The sequence below is a fragment of the Somniosus microcephalus genome, chromosome 1 (assembly GCF_052327205.1).
Source record: "Somniosus microcephalus isolate GS21.2 chromosome 1, FLI_Smic_1.0, whole genome shotgun sequence".
In the NCBI taxonomy this organism is placed as follows: Eukaryota; Metazoa; Chordata; class Chondrichthyes; order Squaliformes; family Somniosidae; genus Somniosus; species Somniosus microcephalus.
The window spans coordinates 190,722,836-190,739,637 of NC_140987.1; the positions used below are offsets into that span (position 1 = coordinate 190,722,836).

Sequence of the window (16,802 nt, forward strand, 5' to 3'; positions counted from 1 at the left end):
CTGCAGATGGCCTCGCAGGTCAACCTCGAGGAGCTGGTGGCTGCGAGTGTAAAATCGAGTTTCTTCTTCTTCACTCTCCCTCTTCTTCGTGAACCACTGGCTGGGCAGACTGGATTTCTTGGGTGTCTGAAATGAGTAAGGCACAAGGGTAGGGTTGTGGTGAGGGGAGGGCGGGAAAGCATGTGCAGCTTGTACATCAGAAGATATTGTGGGATGAGGGGGAAGTGGGATGTGAGAAGGAGGATTACAAATGAGGATACCGGCATCTTGTATTCTTTCAGCCCCACCGCTGCCCAAGGGCTCAGCCATGTCCCTGCCAAGAATGGCCCGCACCGTCTCCTCCAAAGTGGTGAGGTGAAGCTAGGAATGGGAGGTGTGCCTCGTGTTTGGTAGAGATTTTTGGTAGGTGAGTGATTGGGGGAGGTCATGCATTGGGCAGTTTGTGAGACTAGTGGTGCATTTGGTAGGAGATCGCTTTTGAAGATGCATTCAATGACCTTGACGACTCGTCTGAGGTCATGAAACTTCTTTGGGCACGGGAGCCAGGTCCTGGGGATGACACTGCTGGCAGTGACTGTCTCAGCGACCTGGTCCCACATCCTTCTGTCTGGAGGGCCTTCTGACCCCCTGTAACTAGAGGACCTCTCTTCCAGTTTTGACCCCCTGCACAAAGCTGGAGTGCTGCATGCGAGATCCTAGGTGCCCTTTCCTAGCCTGTTGAGCCATTTGTGTTGGCGCTAAAGCACTTTTACCATTTTTTACGTGCAGAAGGCAGTTCAGCTTTAAGAGCTGAAGACTCTAATTTGGAATGATTTTTAATTTTTTTTTCAGAAGGCTGTTGAGCTTTAAGGGCTAGAGACTGGCTATTTTTGAATGATTTTTAATTCATTTTTCAGAAGGCAGTTCATCTTTTAAGGGCTCGAGACTGCTTTCAAAACTAACAGCCTTGCTTTAAGAAAACTTTGGGCCTCCTGCTGAGCGCACAGCTTGAAGCAGCGTGTTCATCACTGGGCTGTGCACTAAAATCATTCAGATTTGCAGGCAACATCAAATTAATGTGCTGCCTGCGCTTTCTAAATGGGCACGAGCAAATCTCGCCCCGCAGTGCCCCCGCCTGTTTTTGGGCCTTATTGAATTTCACCCCCACAGTTTCTCGTGGGGTTCACTAGCTGCTTTTACCCATCCCAAACTCAAGCATATTGAGGCCAATTGTAGGAAATCTGTGAGGATTACTCACGGAGCATTACACTTAAGTAACCAATTACAACTCTGTTATAGACCTATTCAAAAATTGTCATTTTAATTTTAGTTGCAATTTAACCCCATAAATTGATTTAGACCTCTAGCTCGGCTACCAAAAATCAGGTACATCTCATGACAAACACATTTCTAAGTAGCTGCTTGATATAATATAGTAATATTGTAGTTAATCGATAAATTATTTAGTGTTTGTGTGCTGGTCAATGCTCTCAATTACATCGTTTAATGTGTTCATGTCAATGTACCAACAGGATTCAGAATCAATATTTTTCTGCAGAGTATACATTAAGGCTAATAATCTGAAAAAAACAGAATTTAGCAATTTCTTTGGATTAAATGTTGAGAATGCAGTACGTTAGAGATGAGGGGGGGAATTTTAACCTAAGGGGGGGAATTTTAACCTAAAAAAGGGTGGGTTGGGGGCGTGTGGAAAGTTAAAGTGTTAAAAACCTGAATCCCGACCTGAACCCGCCTCCAACCCGCTCACTTCTGGTTTTAACAGAGGTGGGGCAGGGGACAGCCAATCCGCTGCAAGGAGGCGAGTCGTCTATTTAAATATTATATAACAAGACTGGAAGCCTCTGCTTTAACCTCCATTTTGAATTTAACTTAAGCTGGTCAGGTTTTGCACACCTTGTGAAACCTGCCAGCTAATGCAAGGTGAGGACTATTGGATCCAGGAGTTAAGTGCCTTTACACTTATCTTCTGGGTCCCTACCTAACCCACCCCCCGCGATCAGAGACCTCTCCCCCAGGCCAATTCCCCCCCGCCCCCCCCCCCCCCCCGACTTCCCGCCACAGGCATTCCCACCACCCCAGGCCTCTTCCCCACCATGAGGCCCCACCACCCTCCGCGCCTGCGCCCGCCCCCTGTGCTCCTCCTGGCCCGTGATCACTTGTGATGCCCCCACCGTCCCGCACGCCCCTCCCCGCAATCCCCCGCTCCTCCAGCCACTCCCCCGGCTCCCACACGACCCCTCCCTCCCTCCGCTCTGCAGCCTGGTGCCACAGGTCTACATGCCCGGAGCCAGCCAGACTCTCAATCTGGCTGGCTGCGGGTGGGAAACAGAGGCTTCCTGTGCAAGTCAAGCCCTGCCATTAACTTCGGCGGGGCCTGCAGGAAACCCGTTCTCCCGGTTTTTCCGACTGCTTTGGAGACTCCCGCTCCCAACCCGCCTTCTCCATTTAAATTCAGTCCAAGGTGACTGTTTACTGTAACCAAACCTGAAATTGTTGTCTATCTTTGTTAAAATGCTCGTGAGCAAAACTAAGGCAACTGGCACCAAATACAGTGAAACTTCTGATGAAGTTATATGTTGTGTTAGCAAAAAAAGACTAACTATAACAGGATTCCACTGTGTATGAATATTAAATGCAATTCATCTTAAGTAGCAAGTTTGAAAGTTGATTAATATTATCACCACTTGCAGCTGCAGATAAGTCAGAGGTGCTAAGGTGTCTGAAACTCTTCATATCCAAAGCAATCAAGACGATTCTAAAGCAGGTCATCTCTTTGGTTCTTGTGTGGCAAGCAGTAGAGATTCCTGGCACATGTCATCATAAGCAAATGCTTCCTGAAAGTTTGCTCAGTAAAATTCCGAAAGAATGGGATTACATACCACGGGAATTTAAAAGAAGAGAATCTGGAAAAAGTAGGTGTCTCTTTGTTGAAGCTGATAAATTAAATTCAATGTCTTGTTTTCTGGTAATGAAAATGAATCATGTAGCTCCTAGCAACAAATAATTTTTATGGCCTTGCTAACCTGTGTCGCAACTTTTAGTGATTTGTGTATTTGTACTCCGAGATCCCTTTGTTCCTCTACCCCACTTAGACTCCAACCCTCCAAGTAATAAGTGACCTCCCTATTCCTACCAAAATGTAATACCTCATATTTATCTGTGTTGAACTTCATTTGCCAATTATATGCCCATTCTGCAAGTTTATTAATGTCCTCCTGTAACTTGTTGCAGTGCTCCTCAGTATTGACTATCCCCCCCAATTTGGTGTTGTGGGCAGGATTTTCATTGTGCCGTGGAGTCAGGATTGGAGGCGTGTGGGGGGTTAAAATCCTGAAATCGGGGGTCCCGACACCATCCCGTCCCCAACCCGCCTCCATGCCAGTTTCAAAGGAGGTGGGTACCCGCCCCGCACTGGGACCCGCCTACCCGAGGCGGGAAGGGAGTAGTGCCAATTAACTGCCTGTTAACAGGCAATTTTTAGCCTAATCCCTATTTTGAAAGTTGAAGTGTGGGATTCCCGACGGCTCCAAATCACGCCAAGTTAGAGGAGTCGGGCCGTCGGGTTGGAGGGCTTGGAGGGGTCGAGATGTCGGTGTTCAGGTGAGTGATGTGTGCATGAGTGCAAAGGTAAGTGTGTTTGGTGTGTCTAAAGTGATTAAAGAAGTGTAAATTACCTTTTCTTACCTTTACAGCCTTCCTTCCTTTAGGTCCCGGGAGTACGTCATCTCACCGGCATAGAAAACAGAATGGCTGCGAACTGTCAAAAGTGACAGCATGCAGCTTTCTGTGCAGGAGAGATTTCTAACTGAGTCTGTGGAGAAGGTTAGAAGTAAGACTGTCAGTGTTTGACAGCTTCAAACAGCTGTGAAACGCTGATATTTCATCTGTCAAAATCTCTTGACAGATGAAATTTCAGTCTGTGACGTCACCTGTTGCCGGGTAGCCCTTAATTGGCCTGCTGAGCCCGCTGGGCGGGCTCAACAAGGTCAATCAAGTTAAAATCGCGTGGATTGGCCGCATCTTGATGGAGGCGGGACTACAACCCCGAAAGTTGTAGTCTCGCCTCCAACCCGACTCCTCAATGAAAATCTAGCCATGTGTTTTTGATTCCAAAGTTTAAATCGTTAATAAAAATTGTGAACAAGTGTTCCCAGCACTGATCCTTGTGGAACACCACAACCCACCTTCTGCCACTGTGAATAGCTACCCTTTACCCCTACTCTCTGCTTTCTGTCTTGAAGCCAGCTAGCTATCCATTCTGCTACTTGTCCCCTGACTCCGCATTCTCTGACCTTGTTCATCAGTCTATTATGGGGTACCTATCGAAGGCCTTTTGAAAATCCAGATAAATTACCATTGTCTACTCTCTCTGTTACCTCTTCAAAAAATTCAATAAGGTTGGTCAAGCAAGACTTTCCCTTTTGAAATCCATGTTGACTATTCATTATTATATTTTTGGTTTCTAGATGTTCTTCTATTTTCTCCTTTAGTAGGGATTCCATTATTTTTCCTACCACCGATGTTAAGCTGACTGGTCTATAATTCCCTGGATATGTTCTATCCCCCTTCTTGAATATTGGTATTATGTTAGTTATCCACCTGTCTTCTGGCACTGCACCTTTTTCCAATGAATTATTAAATATGTGTTGTAATGCCTCTGCTATCTCTTCCCTAGATTCTTTTGAAATGCGTCCATGCAATCCATCCAGATCAGGGGTTTTATCCTCTTTGAGATTGATTAGTTTATTTAATATATCCCCTCTTTTTTATTTTAAATGCACTTATCTCATTACTAATCTCATCATCCAATGTCATGTCCACCTGTTCTAAAACACCCTGGTAAATACTGAAGCAAAATAATTATTTAATATTTCTGCCATCTCTCTATTGTTACCTGTGGTATCCCTTACTGTCTCTATTCCCATCCCAATGTTCCTCTTTTATTGATGTGCCTGTAAAATATTTTACTATTTTGTTTTATGTTCCTTGATAATTTAATTTCATAGTTCCTCTTTGCCTTCCTAATTGTTTTTTGACTTCTCTCCTAATCTCTTCATATTCTCCCTTATCATGCACTCCCCTGCTGTCCATGTACTTAATGTATGCCTCTTCCCTCAATTGTTCCCTTATGGCTTTATTCATCCATGGAGTCTCATTGGTGTTTAGTTTGTTCTTTTCCTTTTAGCAGAATATATTTTTCCTGCACTCTGTTGAACACTGTTTTAAATGTTGTTCTGCATCGTTGTTTGCTAATATTGTTGCCGATTTTATTTTCCCAAGTTCTATTCTCAGCCCCTCAAAATATGTTTTTCTCCAATCTGTTAACCTGGTTATCATCATACTTTTATGTCCTTCTCAATTATCATCTTAAAGCATATTATATTGCCTAGATGTTCCCCTACTTTCACTTTTCTTATCTGCTCTGGTTCATTCCCCATTACCAGATCCAATAGCGAATCCTCCCTTGTTGGGCTTTTTACATATTGGGTTAGAAAGGAGTCCTGTACACATTGTAAGAACTCCATTCCCTTATCCCCTTTACCTACCTTTTCTGTCCAATTAATATCGGGGTAGTTGAAATCCCCCATGATTATTATTCTATGTTTTTTACTCATTTCCCTAATTTGTCTGCATATTTCTTCCTCCACCTCCCTTCCACTATTAGGTGGTCTGTAGATTACACCTATTAGTGTGATTGATCCTTTATTATCTTTTATCTCTATCCATATGGATTCTATTTTTGTCTTGCTGATATCTACGTCCCTTTTTTCTACTGCCATTATGTTATCCCTAATACGTACAGCTACTCCACCTCCCCTTTTCCCTTCTCTATCTTTTCTAAATATGTTATACCCTGCAATGTTTAATTCCCAGTCCTGATTTTTCTGTAGCCATGTCTCAGTAATCCTTACTATGTCTGGTTCCTCGAAACGCATGATTGCCTCTAGGTCCCCTGTTTTATTACGGACACTGTGTGCATTGCTGTATAGACAGTTTAACTCATTTTAATAGAATTTCCTCTCACTTTATGTTTAACCTTTTTAGACTCCTGTTATATAACCCTATTTATTCCCTTGCTATCAATGTCCTCCCTTATTTATTTGAGAAGGAGGTCCCGCAGACACTGGTCTTGTCCAACAGGTATAATGTACTCGCTACCTGTGAGGACAAGGAGAAAGAATGCAGGAAGGACAACCATAATGCAGACCAAGGCACCGTGGCTTAGAAGGCTGTCCAAGGAAGGGAAGAGCAGAATAGAAATCTGGTAGTGATGGGGGTCTCTATAATTAAGGGGATAGATAGCATCCTCTGGAGCCAAGAACGAGAATCCTGAAGGGTGTGTCACCTACCTGGTGCCAGGGTAAGGGACATCTTATGGCGGCTGGCGAGGAACTTGGAAAGGGAGGGGGTAAATCCAGTTGTCATGGTCCATGTTGGAACATAGGTAGGAATGGGGAGCAAGTCCTGCTGAACCTCCTTCTCAACCTCTTCTAAATGCCTGCTACCCGGCTCCCTAACAGTCGCACCCTCCCTTTCCTGAACTTGTGCTTTCCTCTGATATGATAGATTGCCCAAAAGACTGCTTATTATATTCTGGAAATATTAGCATATATCAGATGCAGATGGCATCAACATTGAAAGTTGGGTAATAACATATACTGAAAGATTTTTAGTTCAGGAAAACTTATATTAGGGCGATTTTGATACAATACCATTTTGGTTTCACTTATCAATCAACAACCTCAACAGAAATAATGGTCCCGATTTTAACTCCCCACACCTGGCGGAAACCAGGCTGACAGGCAGTTAAAATGAAATGGAGGACTTACCCACTCCTTTCCCGATCCGATCTGACCACATTTTAAATTGCAGGCGACAAGGAGAACTGCCCCAAACCTATGGGGTCCTCATTAAATATGTAGATCAGGCTCCAGTGACATCATCAGGGCGTGATGTGCTATTTTAACTGGAGGCATGAGCAGGGGAACAGTGACAGTTTCCCTGGTAGGCCAAACCTGCTGAAAGGATCGAGGACCTGAAGAAACCCAGGCAGGTAAGTTTTTAAAAAGATTTTTTAGGTTTCTTTGTGGGGCGCACAAGGAAAGCTTGGGCCTGTCTTGTACCTGGGCTTTCCCTCCCCCCATTCCCATGGGTCCATGGCCGTGACCTCCTGCCACCTGAATCTTCGCCCCGCCACCCCCCCTAAAAGCTTGGTCAGAGGTAGGTTTTAAGGAGCATCTTAAAGGAGGAAAGAGAGTTAGAGAGGTTTTAGGCAGGGAATTCCAGAGTTTAGGGCCTAGGCAACATTACAGGAATATTACAGAAAATTACACTGATAAAACTTTATAAATATACTGAAAATATTAATTTACTGTAGGTATACAGAGACATAGTCCTGCAAGAGATGTTAAAAGTAATAATGCTAATTATGATCATTAATATTTTTCTTTCAGATTTCACAAAACTTGTAGCTCAAGCTGTTTCAGTTGTAATTGGTAACCTGCCTGCAGCAATTGCTTCATTGCCTTCAACAATTAAATACCTCTTCAACTTGGCAGAAAAAAAACTTCGTAACAATATTCCTGAGCTCAGAAAGTCATGCCTTCTTTGGTATGTTATTATGATTATTTGCCAAACACTAGAAGATGGAAATGTCATAGAGTTTTTGACAAGTGTTACAATAGATAGATGGAGTAAAGATAAACTGGGTTTGCTGAGTGAATGTCTGCAGAGCATTATGGGACAGGAAAAGGAAAGTCCCACACCAATAATACAGAAGGTCATCAATTGTCTGGAAAAACAAAGACCTAAATGGATTGAAGCCCAACTACAAAAAGCAAGAAAATTGTGCACAGAAAAGTAAGTGACAATTAATTGTAATATTCTGTATTTAAATATTGTTAAAAATTATATACTTGTAAATAGTTTATTTGTCAATGCAATTCAGTATATAAAAATTTTGATTTGTTGAGCAAATTGTAATTTAAGCTACAGGGTGCAGACTTGAAAAAGTGTTACAAGTCAGTATAATTCTAAAATATACCTGGACTGAGGAAAAGTTATTTTGGTAAATCCATATTTAGCAGTCATGATTTAAGCCATGTTTGTTTCAAGTATAATCTCAAGCCATCCATTTGTTCTCCTTTAGTGACTGGTAAATACATTTATTCCACATTTAGGTGGATATTTAGGTATCATTGTTTCAAAATATATCAGATGAAGTGCTAGTTTTCATCAATTTTTATTTGCCATCTTACAATTTGTTTAACGTTTAGAAATATCATCAGTTAAAGATTTTTTGTCTTAATGGGGGTAAAAAAGCTAAAAAAAATATATAAAACTTAAGAAAACCAATTTTTGCTCTTTCTTTTTTGACCAAATATCTCTGAAACAGTATTTAGTGTTACCAAAATAAACTTCAAATGTAAATACAAGACTTTTGTTTAAACCTCCCTACAAACTGAAATAATGGTGCAGTCTTCTGGCTACTGTTTATATACTCGGACTCAAAAAAAATTACAGCAAATGTTAATATAAACATAAAAATGTCACTGCTGTAATCATTTAGAATATATTACAAAATCTAAAGATCTGCTCGGAGTCTATCCTCAATCACCATTTTTCTGCTCAACTGTGTCTGTTCATTTCTCTTACAGTACTTGCTAACTGTAGTTGTGGGACTTCAGCTAGTATCTCGTATGCCAAATTTTACTTTCAAAATTACATCAGAAAATTTGAAGATGTAACTGTTTCATTAAAAGAACACAAATTCTGGTTACTCCTTAAAATTATTTCCATGGGGGTTTTCCTTCCTTAGTAATTTTCCATTGAAGGGGTTTGGGTTTACAAACAGCAAGTACAGACACGCTCTGTTAATGGCCAGACTTGCTGACAATCCTAATAATTTCTAGAAGTTGTATGTACAAGTAATTGAGAAGTTGTATCACAGGCACATGTTGTAGTTTATTAGCTTGAGTCTTTTCAGCTAACAGTGATAGGTTTGGAAACCTAAATGAACTCCAGGTTCAAGCACATGCCTTCAATGGAAACACTATCTGAGGCATTTTTAACACAGAAAATGTTATGATATAAGGTAAGTTTAATCATTTTCTTCTAAATATCTGTAATTTTAATGTCTATTATTGTTACAAATCTGATTTCCAATAATGTGTTCAGGTTAGATTCTGGCCAAAAAGATTTAATTAGTTCGCCTTTTCATTTCTTTTATTGGTAGCTGTTACTGTCTGTGTATTACTGATTTGTACTTTTTTGAACATTGGCAGTTAAAGTTCCTGCTTGCATCTCAGTGATTGGAATTATCCCTACCTAGTCTATTGTGAGTCTGACACAGATATTTGTACACATACGGGCATGGTACTCATAGTGTGATACCCAAAGTGTGACAAAACATGAAATGCCTGTTATTCATCATAAATTCTAGAAGTACCACAATAGTGCATGCTAAGAGCTATAACGTGCTGGCTTGAGTCTCTAGCGAATAATCTGGATCTGGAAACTTGCATTAACTCAAGGCTTATGCTTCTCACTTAGGCACAGACCTTTGACCGAAAACAATGCCACAGACATTTCAAACACAGAAAATAAACAACAACAAATTGTTTTTATATAGCACCTTTAACGTTAAAAACCATCCCAAGACGCTTCACAGAAGCATAATCAGACAAATATCCTATATTCAGCAGTAAGTCCTCAGGTCAGTGGAGAACTCAGAAGATTTTCAAGAAGTTTTTGGAGTGGTTTTAGTGTTTTAGCATCTTTTTTTTATTGGTATCTGTTGTTGACCGTTTGCTTAACTCATTGTTTTCATGTGTCCTTAATAGAACTTTATCTACCTACTTTTGTCATGTTTAATTCGTATGTTACATATCTGTTTAGTCCTGAATTATTGCTGTTTATGAATACAAAAGTTGAGCCAACCAACTGCAAGACAATTTTATATATGCACTTGTAATGTTGAAATGTTACAGAATGTGACAGAAAAAATGCACGCTAGATTCACATAGAAGATTTTTTACTATTCAACAACTCAAGCCATAAACAAATTGCTTAAATATGTTTGGGTTGTTTATATACTGTATTATTCATAACCAGTCCTACCAATCTTCTTCATATACATATCTGAAATGTAAAGCGTAGTTGCTTTATAGCATGGAAAAGCTTCACTTCTATATTCAAAAAATGCAGTGTGTTAAGCATTCGAGAAAGTGGCAGTAGTATGCATCACCTGCCTGTGTATACTTTGTGGTAACATTATTGTTCATTAAAATAACTTTCAGTCTGAAGCATTGTCTCAGTGGTAAACCATCAGTCAGTATCCTAAAATAAATATGCAGTTCAGAATCTGAAGAAATGCCTGACTTTGCAAAGTAATTTGTCCAAGAAAAGATTATTGTTTTCCATCATAGTGACCCTGACTTGGCTGGCTGGGTGCATACATAGATTAAGATGAATGCAGTTATTCCTTGGCTGAGGACTGCCTCTTTCAGGGCACATTCTCTCTAATGACATGATTGATAGGCTGTCCCAAATCTACAGAGGAACTCATTAATCATTGCTGTGACTGAATACAATCATCTGCTTCACCTGCAAAGTGATAGACAGAAAAGGATACGATTCAGGTGCTGACGTGATGTACTGATTGGTCAGAGGCCTCAACTTTTTCAATGTCAGCCTGAAAGATCCCTGATAAATGACATAGTTTGTACCACCCTTCTGTTTCTAAAACAAGACATGGTGTCCTTTCAGAATTGTTGAGCTAGCATTTAACAAACAAAGGGAAATTTGGATATTTAAAATTCTGCTCTAATATAAAAAAAAACCTTTTTTACTTGCCATTGTAGTTGCAAAATTACTATTGGCAAATATTGGAAGCACTTACAATTTTTTCTTTTTATATTACTCTTTTTTTTGTTCCCCTGTATGCCTTCTTTATTTTTGTAGTCGTTCACCTTGAAAGATCACCCTTTCAATCTGGGGAGGATGTGAGCAGATCTTTGGATCTGCCATCATTTCTCATGAATACACTTATATAGATAAGTGGACACATCTTTGTAGTCCATCAGTCTATTCTCTTTACACTGGGCTACTTTTGGTGCTAAATTTGAAGACCCAGTGTAGTGCCTATGTCCAAAAATAAAAATGCAGTTCATCATTCAAATTAAATGGTTATGCATGAGGCAAATTAATTTAAAAACACTCATTAGGAGATGGACTCATTTTAAGCTTGTGTACATTTACATTCGGTTTAAGTGTGCGTCACTATTATTTCCATTATTATTAGTTCTATTATAATAAAAACCTACTTGATCTCGTCCTCATCAATCTACCTGTTGCAGATGCATCTGTCCATGACAGCATTGGTGGAAGTGACCACCGCACAGTCCTTGTGGAGACGAAGTCCCGTCTTCATGTTGAGGATACCCTCCACCGTGTTGTGTGGCACTATCACCGTGCTAAATGGGACAGATTTCGAACAGATCTGGCAACTCAAAACTGGGCATCCATGAGGCGCTGTGGGCCATCAGCAGCAGCAGAATTGTATTCAACCACAATCTGTAACCTCATGGCACGGCATATCCCTCACTCTACCATTACCATCAAGCCGGGAGATCAACCCTGGTTTAACGAAGAGTGCAGGAGAGCATGCCGAAAAATGCGGTGTCAACCTGGTGAGGCTACAACACAGGACTACTTGCATGCCAAACAACGGAAGCAACATGCGATAGACAGAGCTAAGCGATCTCACAACCATCGGATCAAATCAAAGCTCTGCAGTCCTGCCACATCCAGTCATGAGTGGTGGTGGACAATTAAACAGTTAACAGGAGGAGGAGGCTCCAAAAATATCCCCATCCTCAATGATGGTGGAGCCCAGCACGTGAGTGCAAAAGACAAGGCTGAAGCATTTGCAACTATCTTCAGCCAGAAGTGCCGAGTGGATGATCCATCTCGGCCTCCTCCTGAGGTCCCCAGCATCACAGATGCCAGTCTTCAGCCCATTCAATTTACTCCACATGATGTCAAGAAATGGCTGAAGACACTGGATACTGCAAAGGCTATGGGCCCTGACAACATTCCGGCAATAGTACTGAAGACATGTGCTCCAGAACTAGCTGCGCCCCTAGCCAAGCTGTTCCAGTATAGCTACAACACTGGCATCTACCCAGCAATGTGGAAAATTGCCCAAGTATGTCCTGTCTACAGAAAGCAGGACCAATCCGACCCACCCAATTACCGTCCCATCAGTCTACTCTCAATCATCAGCAAAGTGATGGAAGGTGTCGTCGACAGTGCTATCAAGCGGCACTTACTCAGCAATAACCTGCTAACTGACGCCCAGTTTGGGTTCCACCAGGGCCACTCCGCTCCTGACCTCATTACAGCCTTGGTCCAAACATGGACAAAAGAGCTGAGCTCAAGAGGTGAGGTGAGAGTGATTGCCCTTGACATCAAGGTAGCATTTGATCGAGTGTGGCATCAAGGAGCCCTAGCAAAACTGAAGTCAATGGGAAGCAAGGAGAAAACTCTCCATTGGTTGGAATCATACCTAGCACAAAGGAAGTTGGCTGTGGTTGTTGGAGGTCATTCATCTCAATCACATGACATCACTGCAGGAGTTCCTCAGGGCAGTGTCCTAGGCCTAACCATCTTCAGCTGTTTCATCAATGACCTTCCCTCCATCATAAGGTCAGAAGTGGGGATGTTCGCTGATGATTGCACACTGTTCAGCACCATTCGAGACTCGTCAGATACTGACGCAGTCTGTGTCCATGTGCAGCAAGACCTGGACAACATTCAGACTTGGGCTGACAAGTGGCAAGTAACATTCGCACCACACAAGTGCCAGGCAATGACCATCTCCAACAAGCGAGACTCTAACCATCTCCCCTTGACATTCAATGGCATTACCATTGCTGAATCCCCCACTATCAACATCCTGGGGGTTACCATTGATCAGAAACTGAACTGGACCAGCCATATAAATACTGTGGCTACAAGAGCAGGCCAGAGGCTGGGAATTCTGCGGCGAGTGTCTCACCTCCTGACTCCCCAAAGCCTTTCCACCATCTACAAGGCACAAGTCAGGAGTGTGATGGAATACTCTCCACTTGCCTGGATGAGTGCAGCTCCAACAACACTCAAGAAGCTCGACACCATTCGGGATAAAGCAGCCCGCTTGATTGGCACTCCATCCACCACCTTCAACATTCACTCCCTCCACCACCGGCGCACTGTGGTTGCAGTGTGTACCATCTACAAGATGCACTGCAGCAACTCGCCAAAGCTCCTTCAACAGCACCTTCCAAACCCGCGACCTCTACCACTTAGAAGGACAAGGGCAGCAGACGCATGGGAACATCACCACCTACAAGTTCCCCTCCAAGCTACACACCATCCTGACTTGGACCTGTATCGCCGTTCCTTCACTGTCGCTGGGCCAAAATCCTGGAACTCCCTTCCTAACAGCATTGTGGGTGTACCTACACCATATGGACTGCAGCGGTTCAAGAAGGCGGCTCACCACCATCTTCTCGAGGGCAATTAGGGATGGGCACTAAATGCAGGCCTAGCCAGCCAGCGACGCCCACATCCCGTCAATGAATTAAAAAAAGTTAAATTTAACAAATGCATGTAAACATGGGCTGAAGCGTTGGAGGAATTTGAAAACAAGGATGAGCCTTTTAAAATCGAAATGTTGCTGGACCAGGAACCAGTGTAGGTCAGCGAACACACGGGTAATAGGTGAACAGGACTTGGTGTGAATTAGGATATGGGCAGCAGAGTTTTGGATGAGCAGGGTGGAAAATGAGAGACCGGCCAGGAGAGCTTTGGAATAGTCAAGTCTAGAGGTAACAAAGGCATGGATGAGTGTTTCAACAGCAGATGAGCTGAGGCAGGGTCGGACACGAGCAATATTACGGAGGTGGAAGTAGACGGTTTTGGTGATGGAGCAGATATGTGGTCAGAAGCTCATCTCCGGATCAAATAGGACACCAAGGTTGTGAACAGTCTGGTTCAGCTCTGACAGTGGCCAGGAAATGGGATGGAGTTGGTGGCAAGGGAACAGAGTTTGTGCTGGAGACTGAAGACAATGGCTTCTGTCTTCCCAATATTTAGTTAGAGTAAATTTCTGCTCATCTAGTACTGGATGTCGGACAAGCAGCATGACAAATCAGAGACAGTGGTGGGGTCGAGAGTTGGTGTTGAGTTAGAGCTGGGTGTCATCGGCGTACATGTGGAACCTGACTTGTTGAGGCATAGTATATTCTAGATGTAATACAAGGAAATTGTCTGTACTCCCCTTGTCTCAAATCCTAATCTCAGAAGAGTATCTTCAATTTTCCACATTTTCAATTCTTATGGCAAGATAACTAAATAAGGCTAAATTTTAGAGACGATGGCCCCGATTTTTCTGCCAGCCGTCGGGCGGCTTTTCATGTGGCCGGGGGCCGAAAATCGCCGAAAAAGGGGGTTGCGACCCCACACGCCTGATTCCCCCACCCCGTCTGACTTTCGGACCGCCGTTTCCCTGCGACCCGCTTCAGTCCCACCCACCGCTGGCAGGACTGGCCGTCGGAACACTAATGAGCAATTATTACCTTATTTAAGTCGATTTTCAGGGGCCGTTGCGATTTTGGGGCTTTCCCCACATCAAACACGCCTGCGGGGAACCCCGCTGATGAAACCTGGTGTGAAGCTTGCCGGCTTGCTTGCTGTCAGCTGCAGGTCATTCGGAAAAGCTGCGATTTAAAGGGACAGCACTTGTATGTTGAAGGACCTTGTTGCTGCAGGCTTGGGGCTACTTCTTCAAGGCTTAGGCACAGCTGTGGAAGGTTGGAGCCTCACACACTTCTCCAATGTGATCTCCTGGGAAGCCCCTCTCGCCACCCTCACTCGGCGCTTCCTCAGCGGAGGCATCTACGAGAAGCATGGGATGCCTTTTTTTTCCTTCCCTTCTTGCCATTAGAGGATCTCCAGCAGCAGAACCAGGAACAGCATGATGAGCACCAGGAGCACCAGGCTGCTGCTCACTCACCTGAAGCTGCACAGGCCAGAAGGGGCCAGCGCTTGGAAGTGGCTTGAGAGCACCTTGCTGCACTTTAGGGGGCCATGGGGACCCGTTTCTGCACTGGCAGTCCTACTCAGGAGGACTTCCATGAAGATCTGGTTTCTCTGTTCAATAGATGGCCAACGCTCCTCGATGTCATTCTCTTATGAGCACTCACCATGTTTTCCGTACCCTGGCGATTTATCTCCTCCATGGAGGTTGCCAACCTTTCCATGGTGATGCGTTCATGCGCCAATGACTCCACAAAGGCTCTGCTCATGGTCGCTATGGACTCCTCCATTCGCTCCACACTTGCAGCGACCCTGGAGACAAAACCTGCCAGAGACTCCTGTATCTGTGCATGGAGATCCATCACCTCTTCTCTTGCGGATGGACCCAGAGGCAGAGGGTCGACATGCAGCTGAGCTGAGCTGGCAGAGTCCTGCGCCCTCCGACGAGGACTCTCCACTGCTGTCCCTGTCTCCAGAATCTGCTGAGGCTCACTTGTGAGCTGTGAAACACCAGGTGACAACACTACTCTATGTCCCAAAGGTCCCCCCGAGGTGTGAGTGTCTGCGCTGGTGCTGGGTGCGCTTACTTCTGCTGACGCTGCGCCCTCAGAGGTTAGAGCTTCCTCTGAGGAGTCTGGCTGCACAGCCTCTTCCTCCTCCACAGTGAGGACGTGGGCTCTGGATGGTACTGTGGGGGAGTAAAGGAAGGAGTTAGAGATGTAATGCCAAGGATCTTCTGGTGACTCCCAGCGAGTTGGCATCTGCTGACACCTGCATCCATGCAGCATTGGTCTCAGTGGGAGGCCTCTTCCTCCCTGACCTAGGGAAGAGGACCTCACTGTGGGCCCTAACCCCATCCAATAATGCCTGCAGTGAAGCCTCGTCTAATTTGGAGGCAGCTCGGGGTCTGGCACTGGCCACAGCTGCTGCAGGCTCCTCTGCCTTCCTGTATGGTTCGCTTGGAAGCCTTCAGAGGATGCAGGGCTTGCTATGGACCTTGAAAGCACCACGAATGATGACATCATACTGTGGGGCTTTCTGACTAGAAATGGACAATTAGCAAGGCTGCCCACACGCTGGAAATTAATTGGCCACTTGAGGGAAAATTGCGTGGAGCTGGCTGACACTTTTTTTTGTGTCAGAACCCCATATTCGGGGAAACCCGACCATTTCCCACACAATCCACAAAATCGGGCCCGATGTGTTTTAGTTTTGATGTCCACTGGGATCTAATCCGAGACCACCTATACTCATTCTACTGATGATCCTTAATAGCCATCAAAGGTAGCAGACTTTCAGCTCATCACGCCATCCTGGAATATAGCATGGCTATTGGAAAGGACAGTGACTTGGGTGCCACATTTGCCTGCCTGATTATACTTCAAAAGTACCTCATTGGCTGCGAAGCACTTAGGAACATGCTGAGGTTGTGATGGTTGCTACAAGTTCTTTCTGATCTTTACCAACTGATCTATTTTGTCCCTTTTTGATGGTTCTCAACCCCACATCCAGAAATAAATCTAATTGCTTTCTTGAACCCATTTATAATGTCTGCATCAAATAACTCTGACAAGTAACAGGGCCCTAATTAAATAACGGTATGTTAATCAAAAAAATTCATAAATTTTATACCTCAACCCCTTTCAAGCTACCATCTGGTGAACAGAAATATTATGGAAACTGGATAATGATAGAAAATTTTGAGAAGAAATGCTAGGCAA

General features: G+C 43.7%; 1 protein-coding gene across 2 annotated transcripts in view; it reads left to right on the forward strand.

The window, feature by feature from the left end:
• Positions 1–16,802, forward strand: part of kiaa0825 (KIAA0825 ortholog) — a 755,168-nt gene that overhangs the window by 334,418 nt on the left and 403,948 nt on the right. For both annotated transcript variants that reach the window (XM_085988737.1, XM_085988745.1), the window contains 2 exons: positions 2,691–2,912; positions 7,455–7,860. In XM_085988737.1, coding sequence (XP_085844863.1) covers positions 2,691–2,912; positions 7,455–7,860 — 628 coding nt within the window. The remainder of the gene's footprint in view (positions 1–2,690; positions 2,913–7,454; positions 7,861–16,802) is intronic.